Below are 15,719 nucleotides of genomic sequence, written 5' to 3' on the forward strand. Positions count from 1 at the left end.
CAAACTGGAAGAAACTGTGCAGAATAAACAGACGAGGGTTAATATAATATAAATTTTAGAAAGAATTTCTATAAATCAATAAGAAAAAGACAAAAAATCCAGTAGAAAAATTAACTACATATTTGAACAGGCACTTCACAGAAAAGAGCAAGGGAAATCGGCTAGGTCTTATTAGTAATCTGAGACATGGGAATTGAAAGCACAGTGCCTTCAGGATTAATGAAAATTAAAAATCTGAAAAGCCTAGGCAAGGTTGTAGAGTGATGAGATCACATTAATGGCTGCTTTGGGAAATAATGGCATTACCTGGTAGAGTGGAAGCTGTGCATACTTTTGAACCATATATTCCTAAATTAGGTACATGTCTTAAGAAATATTTGTACAAAATATATGAGGTGATATGGACAAGAGGGATTCTAGCAGCATTGTTGGTACAAAAAGAACTAGAAATAATGCAAATGTCTATTAGCAACAGACTGGATGAAGAAATGGTTGTGTATTCATATAATGGCATACTACACAGCAGGGAAAAGGAGTTAGAGCTGCTCACATCAGCACTGATAGATCATAGAAACATAGAAAACTTTTTTTGGTGAAAAAAATCAGTCGCGGAATCTTCGTAAGCCATGATTCCATTTATATAAAGTCTCCGAACGTTCAGAAGTAAACAATATATTGCTTAAAGATTCAAATGTGATAAACTCATGAAGAAAAAGCAAGGAATGATAAACAGAAAATTCAGGAAGGTAGTTATGCCTGGATAGGGCTGGGAAAGGGAGGAGGGTGCTATTAGGGAAGCATCCTCAAGGGCTTAAAAAATTCTTATTGCTTTATTTCTTAACCTTAATGAAGGGTACTCAGATGCTTATTATATCATCATCCTTTGTGTGTTAACATGATAAATATTCTTTATATCAGTTCACTATTTAATAAAAACAATCCAAAGAATATTTGATAAAGGCTCAGCTGTAATGTCCTTAGCCGATAAACTCTCTCTTCTTTAAATTCTGAATTAGTTATTGTTGATGCTGGTTTATTTTGCTGCCTGCAATTTAGGGATTAAACTAAGCTCACCTAACAAAGAAGTTTGTTCAGAGATGAAAAAGTATTCCTTCTTGCTGCTTGTGTGTGGAATAGAGGATGAGGATAGAAATCGGTGTTTTGCATACAGCAGATGATCAGAACAAGAACTGCCTTTGAATTCAACCAATGAAAAAAATGCAAAATTGACTTCACCTTCCCTTGAGCCATAAGACATTTGGTTTCAGAATTTTTGGTGGACTTTTCCTTCCACTTGGTTGCTTTGCCTGTCTGTAAGCTATTTCCTGACGTTCCATCTTTTGAGGAATCCCAGGGAAGCCAATATCCTGACAAGCCTGGCTGTGGTCTTGGGAAGCGATGGTGTGGAGTGGAGCTGAGGCGTTTTGGCTGCCTGGCCCCTGGGACTGCTGTAGGAGCACAGCTGGAGAAGCCAGACACCCAGAGGCCAGGTTTGCAGAAAGAGAAACTGAAGGTGGAACAATTACCAGCAGTTCTGGGCAGTGCTGCCCACGACAACCTAGTTAATTTATCTCCAAATAATTAACTTGAGGACCTTAATTATCTAGACTCATTATCAGCCATCATCACCTTCATTATCACCATGATTACTGCCACTAAGAGGATCTTAAGCAGAGCAAGAGATGTTATTCCAAATCACTTTTAATACCTGAGTCCCATCCTACCAGAGTCTGTGAATTAGGCAGTGCAGATGAAGGTGTGGTCAAGGGCGAGGTACAGATGAATGAACCGTCACACTAAGGATGCTGGCTCAGTAGCAGATTCTGTTGCTCTATTCATTGGCTCTTTATCCATTTGTCTTTGACTTTCAAGGCTAAAACCATGCAGATTGATTTCACAGGCCTTGGCATTTCTACCCCATAAATAAAGCTTGCTGAAAATTACTTCTTATAGTCAATATTTTAATTATTTTAAATCTCATAGTTATTGAAATCATAATTTGAAAATAAAAAATTGAAAGTAGTAATTTAAGAGTTTCATATAATTTTAAGGGTGTAGAATATGAAGCTAATTATTGGCTCCCTTTAACTCCTCAAACATTGCCAATATATCATATCCCCATGTTTACTATCTTCTTTGATATGCAATTTTCAGCTGTAATTTAACACAATCTCTCCCTTGCAGGCTTGTCCCTTGACTGCTGCTGAAGTATCTCATGTTTGAAAGAGCCTATGTAAGCTATGGGATGCAGGGGAGAGAATATGACCTTGAGTTCAAATTCTGATTCCATCACTGGCTAGTTGTTGGACCCTGGGAAGTTATTTAAAATTGCTGAGCCTCAGCTTCCCCATCTGTAAAATGGACACGATAATCTCTATCTTATAAATTAAGAGAGCAGTTTATGTAAAACATATAGTATCTAGTAATTGCTTCTTATGTGTGAATCTTTTTGTAAAAACATCATATATATCAATATATGCTTAATTAAATTATTCAATAAGAATAAATAGAAGGTGAAATAAATCACACTTCACCTGCTCTGATGAAGTCTTCAAAATCTCAGACAGGCTAGCCATTGGAAGTCACAATATTGCTGTAGGGCAACAAAATCTCTGCCATTTTTTCACCATCCCTGTCAGTGGACTTTTTTCTTTTATTTAGGAAATGAGATTACATGCAAAATATGGAATTTTCAAATGACACGCCAAGTGTTAGTCTTATAGTAAAGATCTTGCTGAAAGAGGATTCACTTGGCTTGAAAGCAAATGAAAAATAACGTGATTAAGCATTGAGAAAAAGCATGTGGAAATCTTGAGATGAAGAAAGATAGGGAATTTTCAGTTGATCTTCTTGTGTTGTGATGAGCACTGGGACTTTGTTCAAATGCTAGTTGCCTTCTGGGCTGCAATTTTACTTAAACATCATATCATTATTTTTCCCATAATTAAGATAGTATGACACATTACAAAGGATTTGGAAAATGGAGAAGTGAAAAACATGTTTTTCCTTCCAGGCTTTTTCCTATGTATATATATATTTTTTTGTGGCTGCAGTCATAGTTTGTATATAATTTTTCAACTTGATTTTTCGGTTACTATTATGTCAAAGCATTTTTAAGTGCTAAGTGATATATTACATTCCATGATTTATTTAACAGATTTTCTGTTATGAATACTAAAGTTGCTTCCAAGTTTTTTGCTGTAATATATAGTTACTGTGAAGAACAATTTTGGTTTTAGAATTTTTCAAAGGATTTTCTCTGTAGGATAATACTGACTCTCAAAGGAAAAATAAAAGTACAAGTTCTCAAAACTGCATTCAAGTAAACCTCCCTCAGCTCCTTTCTTGTGTCCAGCACCATTTACCAAGCCTGGTTTCTATCAGATGCTGCAGACAGGTGAGCCTTGCTTAAGTTGCAGTAGATAAGCTGGTATAGATCGTGGTGTTTTAAACTTCACCAAACCCAAGTAATAGTGTAAGGCCAATGAGAAAAGAGAGAAGCAAAGAAAACAAATGGAGAGGAAATGAATATTTAAAAATGGCCAGAGAATTTTATGAATGGATTTATTCTCTAAACCCAGGTGGGGGGGCGGTGCTGGACTGAGCTGTGTAATTGTCATTTTGTCTTTTATTAACATTGCCTTTGTCTTTCAATCTTTCTTCTCATTCCCCCATTCCTCCCTTACACCAAGCTATTCTTCTAAGGCCTTTAGGGCTCCATGGACTTGTCTATCCTCTTTTCATCTTCCCATAGTTTCTGCTTTCCTTCCCTGCCATATGTCTTTGAAATGCAATTTTCATCATTTTGATTTCAGATATTTACTGCCAGGTAGAGTGGTGGGTGCTGGAAATTCAGAGGACAGTAAACCACAAAGTCTGTGCTGGTCAAGAAGATGACTGAATGCATAACTGAAAGCAGAGCGGGAGCTAGCCAAGTGATGAGTGGGTGGGGATGTGCATGGGTGAAGGGCATTTCTGACAGGGAACAGCCTTTGCAAAACTGCATAGAGAGTGCAAGGGGGAAGGCCAAAGTGCCAGAAGGCCTACTCCCTCGGTGTAGAGCCCACCACACATTAACACTCGTGAAACATAAAGCTCGGTTGCCTCATGCTTTCTACTGGCATGCTGCCTGGGTGTTCAGGTTAAATGATTCTGGAAAGCCCACTGAGTCCCTGTGATGTACCTTTTCTCATCATGTCTGTAAGATGAAGAGGTCCGGCCACTGGTCCATATAAACATCTTAGAGGATGTTGGTCCAGGGGCTCCTTTCCTTATGGTGGAAGTCCTGGAGGAATGGCGGAAAGACCTAGAAGGGGAACACACTGAAGTTAAATCCATTACGTTAAGTTTGGGAACTTTGTATCAACAGCAACCAGTAACTTCAGTGACTGGCTGTCTTAAATAAGGCCAGATTTCTGTTGTTATAGAGCAGTGCTTCTCAACCCTGGCTACACTTTAAAATCAACTGGGAATCTTTTAAAAAGCATGGAAGCCCAGTCCCTTCCTCAGAAATGTGCATTCAATTTTTCATAAGTTTCCTCGTTGTTTCTAACGCACTGCTAGGGTCGAAAGCCACTGCCGTAGGGAAACATGGCTTTCTGATTGATGTTAGCATTATATTCCTCCCTCACAAGTCTAATTTTGGTACGGTTTCACACCCTGTAGTACACTGTATTTTCCAAAATTTTGGTTCAGATTTAGATACTAAAATTCTATTTCTCCTTTCCTATTCAAACTGTTTTCCTTGATGCTGACAGATGTGACATACTGGTGACGAAACATCATCTTTTATATATGCTCTGCTGTTGCCGAAACTGTGGGTTCGTTCCGTGGCGGCTGAGTCTCTGAGGAAGTCACAGCAGCAGAAACAGAAGCAGATACTCTCTGGCCCCCCGAAAGCTAGGTTTATAGGATCCAGAGTCAGGATGTTAGAGGAATGTTGTGTTCCCTTGGTTAGGATTTGGCTTCTGGGTTAAGTTTTTTCATCTCCAAGCATAGCACTAAAAGTAATAAGCGATTATTACTTATTTTCTACATAATAATCATTTTCTAGAGATTTAGAAACATGAAATATCATAGAAATCATGATCATATCTGAAAGTTAAAATAATATTGAGCCAATAGAACAAAGGAAAGAAGGAAAGTGATTTCTTCATGATGTACAATCACTTGTGGCTTTCCTTTTGGTTGAACACTATATTAATGGGAGGTATGAGACTGGGAGTATTAGCTATTATATGATATATTAGCTACTGCATTTCAGGTACTTTGCATATATTATTTATCCATATATCATGAGATGTATATACTTATATTTATGTTGTGTTTATATTATGAAAACTGCAAGGTGGATGGTGCTATTATTTCCAGATTATAAATGATGCTTCCAGGACACTGAGATATTTGCTCAGATTTAGAAAAAGTGAAGCCATACTCCAAAACCAGCGTCTGCCTGCCTCCAAGTCTCATGTTCTCTGTAGAAAGACATGTTATGGTCTTAGCCCAGTGATTCAGGAACTGTAATGTGCATATGAATTACCCTGGAGATCTTATAGCAATGCGGATTTTGATTCAATGGGGTCTGGGGTGGGGCCTGAGTTTCCACATTTCTTTCTTTCTTTTTTTTTTTTTTAATAATAATTTTTTCTTAAGTTATGGTAGTCACCATACAATACATCCTTAGTTTTTGATGTAATGTTCCATGATTCATTATTTGTGTATAACACCCAGTGCACCATGCAATACGTGCCCTCCTTAAATACCCATCACCAGCCTACCCCTATCCCCATCCCCCCTTCCCTCTGAAGCCCTCAGTTTGTTTCCCAGAGTCCATAGTCTCTCGTGGTTCATTCCCCCTCCTATTTACCCTCCGTTCATTCTTCCCTTCCTTCTCCTACTGATCTCCCTGCTATTTCTTATGTTCCATAAATAAGTGAAACCATATGATAATTGTCTTTCTCTGCTTGACTTATTTCACTTAGCTTAATCTCCTCCAGTCCCGTCCATGTTGCTGCAAATGTTGGGTAATCATTCTTTCTGATGGCTGAGTAATATTCCATTGTATATATGGACCACATCTTCTTTATCCAGTCATCTGTTGAAGGGCATCCGGCTCCTTTCACAATTTAGCTATTGTGTACAATGCTGCTATGAACACTGGAGTGCATATGGCCCTTCTCTTCACTACGTCTGTATCTTTGGGGTAAATACCCAATAGTGCAATTGTTGGATCATAGGGTAGCTCAATTTTTAACTTTTTAACTTTTTAACACTGTTTTCCAAAGTGGCTGTACCAACTTGCATTCCCACCAACAGTGTAAGAGGGATCCCCTTTCTCCACATCCTCTCCAACATCTGTTGTTTCTTGTCTTGTCAATTTTTTGCCATTCTAACTGGCAGAAGGTGGTATCTCAATGTGGTTTTTGATTTGAATTTCCCTGATGGCTAATGATTTTGAACATTTTTTCATGTGTCTGTTAGCCATTTTTATGTCTTCATTGGAAAAGTGTCTGGTCATATATTCTGCCCATTTTTTGATTTGATCATTTGTTTCTCGTGTATTGAGTTTGAGAAATTCTTTGTAGATCTTGGATACCAGTCTTTTATCTGTAGTGTCATTTGCAAATATCTTCTCCCATTCCGTGGCCATACCACCCTGAACATGCCTGATCTCGTCTGAGTTTCCACATTTCTAACAGCTCTCAGGGGATGCTGATGTTGAAAGTCTTTAGAAAACACTGAGTAGCAAGGGCTCAGAGCAATGGACTTAAAGTCAGTGGTTGATTAGAGGCCCAATTTTGTCACTACCTAGCTATGTGACCTCGAGAAAGTCACTTAACTTTGCTAGGGCTTGGCTGTTTTTAATCTGTAACATAGAGTGTTTGAAACAGAGAACCTTTACAATTACTCTCACCTCCAACAGTTTGTGATTCAGTAAGTAGTAAAATGAATCTAGGCATACTCAGGCATCATGTGCTGCATTTCTGGGACTAGGTCTAGGAATAGATCTCCTTCTGCAACCAGGGAGTTAGCATCACAGATAGAAAGAACAGAGGCCATGGAGGTAGTAGAGGCCTGGTAACCCGTGTAGATGCAAGAAGTCATTCTCCTGTCCCTGGTCTCCTAGGGCAAATGGTGGGAATTAAAGGGTACACCTGAATGATGACCTCAGCAGTTTTAGAAGGGCTTAGAAGTTGAATTTGCTGGCCCTATAAATTACTTGCATCTGAGATATTTAAAGTTAGTTATGTTCCTTTTTGAAGATCTTTAAAGCATATCAAATAAGAAGGAGATTAGATCCACTATTAAAGCCATTTAGCCTTCAGGGAATAAGAATGATTTGAATCCACATTGAATGATCTACTCCATAAAAATGAGGATTGGCTTAAACTTCCAGGAAGCTCTTTCAACATCGACTCTGGTGGAATCTTCTGCTCGCCTTAGTCACTCCTGAAGGATGAGGGATGTGGAATAGACAGAAAAGTGACACACTCTTGAGTTAAAGCAAAGCAATAAACTACTGAGGTCCTGCCTTGTTACTGGTTATTAACCAGCATTTCATAGACACACCGTATATATTATAAATGCTTTGAAATCATTCTAAGGGAAAGGAGCTGCTGTGATTTTAATATACTTTGGATACTTTCGACTATGTGTCATCATTCTAGCATGGCACCCTTGCTCTGTTGTTTTAAGATGATATGGAAAGGGGGAGACGAAAGATGTATTCATTCCAATTAAATGTCTAAACCTTGTTGGAAAGGACTTAATGGCTCCTCGGGTTATCCAATAAGTGGATTTGGAGTTTCTCCAGCCCAGTTTTCTTCGTAAAGACAAACCGTTATGTAAACCCTGCTAGGTTTGTTGTTAATTAAAATGAAAGGGAGTAGCTGCTTTAAGGACAACAGTATAAAGGTCCTGTGGGAGTTGAAAAAAATTTCTAGGCTTCAAAGAAACGCCCAGGATATGTTAATGGAAGCTGGTTTGGAGGTTTTCTCGGCTCAAAGGCAGGCCTCCTGAACTCTTAAATAATTACCTCAACTCCGCTCACTTTATAAGACAAGGAACATCTCATTTGAGCTGTGATTAGGAAAGTGATAAAGAGACCAAAAAAAGCACTTCCTACAAGTTTGTAATTTGGAATCCTAGCATCAGCGGAGATCTGCATTAGCAGGGGCCTGTGGGCCGGCGGGCAGCCTGGGTCCCGTTCCATCATGAAGCGACCTAGGGTTCGCAGTGAACCCGGCAGAGCCGTGACTGGATGACGGCAGACGAGTGTGGTCGGAGAACCAGCAACCCTACAAGACGCCATCTCAGCCCGGGATGAAAACAGGTTGTCCCTGAGAATGTAACAATTTCTTTGTGTCAGGAACGATTTCTCTATGTCAAGCACACCCCTCGTGGGTTTCTACCTCCTTGACTCAGTTTGCACTTTCTGTCTGCCTCCCTTCCCCGCCTGGAGAATGAGAGCCTTTGTTTCCAGGGCCGGCTCAGATGCCGCTTCTGTGAAGCTTTCTTTCACCCAGGTTCTTCCTCTGCTCTGCTCCCAGTTCTTGGTATTCAACCCGCGTTCGAGCAAGGCAGGCTTTACCCTGCTTCCATGCACTCTCCCCTGTTAGGCTGTGGGCAATGCAGGCCAGGGCTGCACCTGACTCACCTTTGTGCCACCTTTGTGGCACAGTGCACCTGACTCACCTTTGTGGCACAGTGCACCAGGGCTGCACCTGACTCACCTTTGTGGCACACACAGTGGCGCCCTGGTTATGTTTGCTCCCCGACCATCGAACTATCCATTGGAGAACATGGTTGTCCATCTGACTTTGGCCTCCTGCACTGTGGCTCACGGCCGCTGGGTGCCACTGGGGCTCCTTCCTGACACTTCCCTGAACTCAGGATGTCCTTCCCTCTTCCCTCTCCCACCTCCTCTTGCTCCTTCTCCTGACTGTCCTGCTCCCACGGTTTTTTTACATTGACTTCGGCAGAAAGTTTCTATTGCTCGCTGAATGGTCATCCAATAAGGTTTCTTTAGAAAGGCAGCATGGTTCCAGGAGAGCCAGATGGGGCCTAGGCATTTGTTTGCCTCCTGGTATCACCACCTACCAACTGTGTGACTTTGGACAAGTCAGTTTAACACTTCTGTGTCTTCGTTTCCTCAGCTGCAGAAATGGGAATGGTAACACTTGTTTTTCTGGGTTGCTTGGAAGATTGATGAAATATCAGATGCAAAATACCTAAAGTCGGATCAAGGTACATAGTAGGAACATATTAAACATTCATTTCTTTCTTTTTCCCTCTGTTAGTAGCTTTTATAGCAAATGGACTGTATTTTATCTTTTCGTAAAAAAAAATCCAATTAAGTTGCTTTCTACTTGTACATCGAGACTATTGATTTTTTTTTTCCTGTGGGTCAGTGGCATTCAATAGAGGAAAAACAGTCTTCTGAGATACTGAGATAATAAAATCTGAAGTACTTCCTCATTCACATTAAGTTCTGATACCTATCCTGAGCAAGGAGAGCAGAAAGAAAGTGTCCATGAACCCTGGCCACACATTACAATCATCTGGGGGAAACGTCTAAAAAATTCGGGGTCTCCAGCCAGACCAGTGAGAACCTTTGGGGTGGGGCCCTGGCACTGGAATTTTGAAAAACGCTGCTCAGGGATTCTGCATCGGGGATGCAGCCAAGGGGAGAAACGTGGCTACAAACTCTCAGCTTCTGATCTTGTTTCAATCGAATCCTTTATGGAGACTCCTTCTGTCTCTAGAAGCTTCAGCTGGAGAGTCACAGTTCTGAGTACTACTCTGTGCAATGGCTTCTCCACTGGTTCCCGTGCCAAGGCCTTGAGGTGACAGCCGCAAGGACGAGTGGCATATGAGGCGGGGAAAGAGTGTGCGGATGCAGTTTTCTTGTGTCAGTGGCCTTGAGCTATGCATATGGGACACTCTTAATGCACTCTGCTTTATTAACCAGCGAGCACGAGCCAGCAGAACTATTTAACACGTAATTACATGCCTAATCTTGCGTAAAATTGTAACACTAATGACATCACAGCAGCAACTTAAAAGGTCACTCCGAGCACAGGAATCTAGGAATGCTTCTAATCTGTGAGACTTTATCTTTGCAGACGGCAAATTATATGTTCTCCATAGGAACTGAGTTGTTTTGGCTTCAGGGCCTTTGGAGGGAGAAGCCAAATGTATGGTGATGATTTTAGACCTAGTGATTGAATTTAGAAAACACTGGTCCATCTTAAGAGCAGTTTAAAATGATTGGGGATGTTTTTTTCCAAAATAAGCTACTACGTCTTGTTTTAATTCATTAGGGCGTCCATTTGATGGCATTTATGAAGTGTCTTGTAGGTGCCAGGCACTGTACTGGGTGCTGGGGGCTCCAAGCCGCCATATCTGCTTCTAAGGGTGCACAGTCTATGGAGAAGTCAGAATAATAAATCAACACTTGCACTCTCCCGGAACTGCTCTTTCTCAAGGGTGCTGTGACTTCCCAGTGGGCATATCTCATAGTTATTTGTCTCTTCACATCTTCTTTAACCTGCTCAGCTTACTGAATTTGATCCTAATATCGTTGGCCATTTCCCACTTCTAAAAATGCTTTACAACCTTGACTCATAGGACAGTGCTCTCTTGTTTCTCTTTCTTACTCTCTAGCTGCTCCTTCCATTTCTTTGTTGGGTTCCTGTTTCTCTCTCCACCCCCTAAATGTCAGTATCATTTGGGGGACTAGCAAGTACTCTTGAAAAGTCTCTTGACAATGCCTCCTAACAGGAATGTGAAAGACATTTCTTCCCCAGTTTGATGCCTGAAAGACTGAGTGAATGGCTCTGTTTGCAGCTCAGTGGTAGAGGTAGAGAAGTGTATTGCTGAACACTAATGGCCTCTTTGTGAAGAACCAAATAACAGAAAAGAGGTTCTGTGAATTTTTTATTGCAGACTACTTTTCAACAGCTGGGTTGATAATGTACAGACTTCTCTGGCTGGAGATGGGTGCAGGAGTTACTTGTGACCTCTGTCACCTGTGTGGGCCGACTGTTGTTCACGTAATCAGGATGTGTTTGACTTGTACTTCCAGGAGGACATAGCCCCAGTTAAATAATGGACCTGTCCTTTAGCCTGCTGCTGACTCGGCTCATTGAGCTTAGCACTTCAGAGGCTCTGGGCTTCTAATCTTCACTCGGTAGCTGAGTAACTCTATTCTCTTAGTTAATTCAGTATTCATTTCCTCATTAACAAAAACTTATTACTGAAGATGTAACATATGGCAGGCACGGAGCTGGGTGTTGGGGATGTGTTGGTGAACACAGCACGTATGGCTCTTCTTTTGTGCACCTTACGGTCTAAAGGAGGGGACAGACTGGTCAGACGGGTGTGCATGGGGTCTTTAATATAAGATCATTATGCATGTGTGTAACGAAGTAAGTTTTGCATCACATCTACATCAGAAATGACTATCTCAGGGCTTAGTTGAAAAAGCTTTGAAACTAGTTTCAGGTTGAAATCCCAGTTCTACAACGCAGTAATTATGTAACCTAAGTACATTGTTAGACTTCCCTGAGCCTCATTTTCCTCATCAAGCAAATCAGAGTAATAACAGATATCATAAAGATTCACCATGCAGATAATTTGAAATAATGTATGGCATTGAGTAGGCACTCGGTAAATGTTAGTGTTTTTCATTTGGAGGAAGTAGTAGAAATTTTTTCCCCAAATTGCCATACCAATACATCAAGCCCTTCTGCTTGAGTCACTTAAAAAAAGTCTTATGCAGAAATGGAATACACATTTCTACATGGGCTTAATTAGTCCACTATTCCATAATTCATTTCTTAATGAGCTTTTCAAGCGGATAATCACAACTGATGTTCAGTTTGATTCCTTCTATGCTACATATTTAAAACCAGTGTAATTGTTAAACATTCACTCTGTTGGGCATCACACATACACAGCTGGTGTAGGAAAACCTGCTCGTAACTCACGTGCGCCTCGGATGAGTACAAATGACAGATTTATGCTGAAACCGTCCATCTTTTCTTGGTGAATGTGGTTTAATTCTTCTATTTCAGTTGAAAATCAAGGACGCCAAACTATAATAAGAGCTTTTTTACAGAGAAGAGCTAGAAATGCCAATAATAAACATGAAGGTATGAGGTTCTTCTCCAGACCTATATAAATAATGCATTTATATGCGTTGTTTCTTTTAATTCTGTAACCTGTATGAGAGCTCTCAATATTTACCAAGAGAGGAAAGCGATATTCAGAAAAGAATAAAATCTTTAAAAAAAAAAAAAGAAAAGTAAATAAATAGGCTCAAGGGACAGAGTTATTAAATGATGATGTCCGATTTTCAATTCAAGCCTCTCTGACCCCGAAACCCATGCTCGCTCAACCTCTTTGGAGGTTTTGAGAGCCCTTTTACCTCCTGGCCTCTTATTCCTCATATATAACATGAGGGAATTGAAAGAGATGAGTCTAAGGTTCCTTTCATCTGAAAAATTTTACTTTGTTCCACTTTGGAAAATTGCAGCCAAGGTCTGTTCCTACGACTTGACTTCTAATTTGTCTTTGGTGAGATATAATTTCTTTCTATTTTACGTTCTGTTAATTTCTTAAATGAAGTCTTCAGTTATACTAATGGGAAATCTAGTAAAGTAGAGGGAGGAGAGATTAAGCGCCAAGTAAGGAGGCAAAATGAAAGCCTCCCAGTGATCCTTGAAAAGGTTTTCTGTAGACCCAGGCATTGCTGTAGAGCTGGGCATCTTGGGCACAAACCTTGTTTTGATGTTAGGATTCCAACAGACTCTTCTACCTAATTTCTCCCATTCCCTAGGGTGCCTCCCCGTACAGCCCATCTCTACCCAATTGTTAAACCACCACTCTATCCCAAGGGGGAGCTATGATAGTTGAAATTTTGGATGCTGTAGCAGATTGGTGAGAAGGATATTTTGGGGGCAAAAACATATGGTTCATAGGTCCAGCTGTGGTGGTCACTGAATGAACTCTATTTGTCCATGGCCTCTCCCAGTAGGCTCTCTGAACTGACTACTGATAATACATGTAAAATTCTACTCCTAAAGGAAACCAGCTGAACTTACTGTTCTTAGCCCCAAATTGAGTACCCCAGCTCTTTCTTTTTGCCAGTGGGATCATTCCTTTGATTTATCCTTGTCTTTAATTGCTAAATGGAATAGAAACCATGAGCTCAGAAAGCAGAGAAAACTTGAGTTCAAGCTCCATTTCTGCCCTTTTGCTATCAATATTACATTGGGTACAAGCTAATTAACTTCTCCGAGTCTCAATTTTCATATCTATGAAGTGGAAATATGATGCAACCCTCAAAGTTTGTTGTGAGGATTAATTAAAATAATGAATCTGACATTATTGGCAGCTATTTATTTATATGTAGCTATTTATTTATCTGTACATAAATAAATGTTTATTTATATATCCTAATACACCTAATATGCCAAATTAAGACCATTTTCCTAATGAAGGGTTTTGAAACAGAATTCCAAAAAATCATTGAATACTAGCTGGAAGAGATATCAGAAATATTCTAGGGCGTATGCCAATATTGAGGCTTGGTGGTTTTGGGTTTTCTTGGATAGTTAAACTTTTTAAGACTGAAGATAAAAGGCAGATGTGTCCAATCACAAAAATAGGTTTTTACAATGCAAAGGCACTAAGCAGGCGAAGGAAAATATTTTTAAAATTCTAAATCCTACTTTGATCCAGTGGAAGGAACTGTATTTAAAGATCCAAGAAAAAAAAAAACAAAAAAACAGCAGCAGAAAGTGATTCTATTTTGATGGCTACAAGTTGAAGAAAAACCCATTCAAACTATTTGGATTTTATGGTGAATAAATATGAAATTAAATATATAGTCCTTTTTTAAATCTATGTTTTTACTATTGTCTGGAAAATACCTGATGTGATAATTCAGTTGCTGAGGGTAATTATAATATAAATAATATAAATACCTTGGGATAGTTAGCTTAAAGAGTTTACATCTTCTGTTTGTTGCCTATATGATTTTGGGTTCTGCGTTAGGAACTAAGAAGCCGGGAGACTAAGAGACCACCTACGAAGATGAGTGAGGGTCAGAAACTAGAATCCTGGTATTCTTCAACCCACACATTAACCCCTAAATGACTACCCAAATTGAAAAGAGGCAGCATGGATCAAGGAGGCAGATGGGAATCACTTTTACCTCTCACTTTCGTTTCTTCCTTGCTCTGTGACATGGGATGAGTTAATTAACCTTTCTGAATCTCAATTTCCTTTTCTGTAAAAATGAAGGTTGTAATACCTCCAAAAATTGTTTCAGTATTTTCAGTATTAAGTGAGAAGACATGTCAAGTGTCTAGGACATCACAGGTACTAATCAATGTAAGCCTCTCCCCGAAACGAACTGATTTGGTTACCTTGTCCAACATCTGTTATCAAGACCCAGAAGAACTGTCTGTATTCAAGTAGGAAGAAGCAGCCAATGCATATGGTTGGTTTCTTGAAAAAATGGACACCAATCCATTAAGCAGCATTGATTAAAAATTGCTTCATATTAGAAGATGTTAAATATATAGGGGTGAATGAAAGAAGTGATTTTCCTATCCCTCCTACCTCATCCACTCAGTCTCCAAATTCTTGTATATAATTTCTTACTATCTCTAGAGAACCACTGTCCATAAAAGTATAATATGAACCACCTATGTGATTTTAAGTTTTCTAAAAGTCACAATGAAAAGAACAAAAAGAAACAATAGAGATTGATTATAATAATAAATGTTATTTAACCTAATACACCCCAAGTATTATCAACATGTAATAAAATAAAAATTATTAATGGAATAATTTACACCTTTTTTTAAAAAAAAACTAAGGCTTTACGATTCAGTGCATATTTTACACTTGTAACACATGGCAATGTAGACTAACGGCACTTGAGGTGCTCAATAGGCACATGTGGCTAGTGGCTAGTGTTTTGAACTATTTTCAATCATACTCTCTGTCACTGTGCCAATTTTTGCAACAATAATACATCATCAAGAATAATCGTATTTTCATTTATTGAGTACTTGCCATGTAATGAATCCTGTGTTTTATGTGCATTACATTGACAACTACCCTATTTTATGGAAGAGGAAGCTGAGGCTTAAAGAGATTAAATAATTTGAAGGTCATACAACTTTTTAAATGGCAGATCTGATATTCACATCCAGGTCAGTTTGATTCCAGTGTCTATCATGCCGTCTGTCTGGATTCCTCGAATAGCCTCCTGATGTTAGTTGCCTCACAGCAGGGCATTTTGATACGGTATGTCAAAAGAGGCACTTCAGATTGTAATACCATTATTTGATTATTATTATTACCAAGTAATTTTTGTCACAGACATTCCTGACCTTCAGCCATCTTTGAGCCAAACCTATCTGTCCTCACATTCATGAGGACCAGCCACACCCTCATTTCATTCACAAGTCACTTAGAGGTGTAGGACTGGGGTGAGGTATAGGGATATAATCAGTGTTCAGACTGGGCCAAGATTGCTGGCGAAAATGCCAGCATTGTCCCTAAAAAGGGATGAAGTTTCCTTAGCTGATTCCAGACCTAGAGCAGGTGCTATGCAAGAGGTATCATACCAATACACGAGAAACAAATAAACAAATCAAAAAATGGGCAGAAGATATGAACAGACACTTTTCTAATGAAGG

General features: G+C 39.5%; 1 protein-coding gene across 3 annotated transcripts in view; it reads right to left on the minus strand.

The window, feature by feature from the left end:
- The window catches only part of KCNMB2 (potassium calcium-activated channel subfamily M regulatory beta subunit 2), a 237,109-nt gene that overhangs the window by 29,500 nt on the left and 191,890 nt on the right, over positions 1–15,719 (minus strand). For all 3 annotated transcript variants that reach the window (XM_011218445.3, XM_034662613.1, XM_034662624.1), the window contains one exon: positions 4,184–4,306. In XM_011218445.3, the coding sequence (XP_011216747.1) occupies positions 4,184–4,239 (56 nt within the window). In that variant the 5' untranslated portion in view covers positions 4,240–4,306. The remainder of the gene's footprint in view (positions 1–4,183; positions 4,307–15,719) is intronic.

Source organism: Ailuropoda melanoleuca, chromosome 1, assembly GCF_002007445.2.
Source record: "Ailuropoda melanoleuca isolate Jingjing chromosome 1, ASM200744v2, whole genome shotgun sequence".
NCBI lineage: Eukaryota > Metazoa > Chordata > Mammalia > Carnivora > Ursidae > Ailuropoda > Ailuropoda melanoleuca.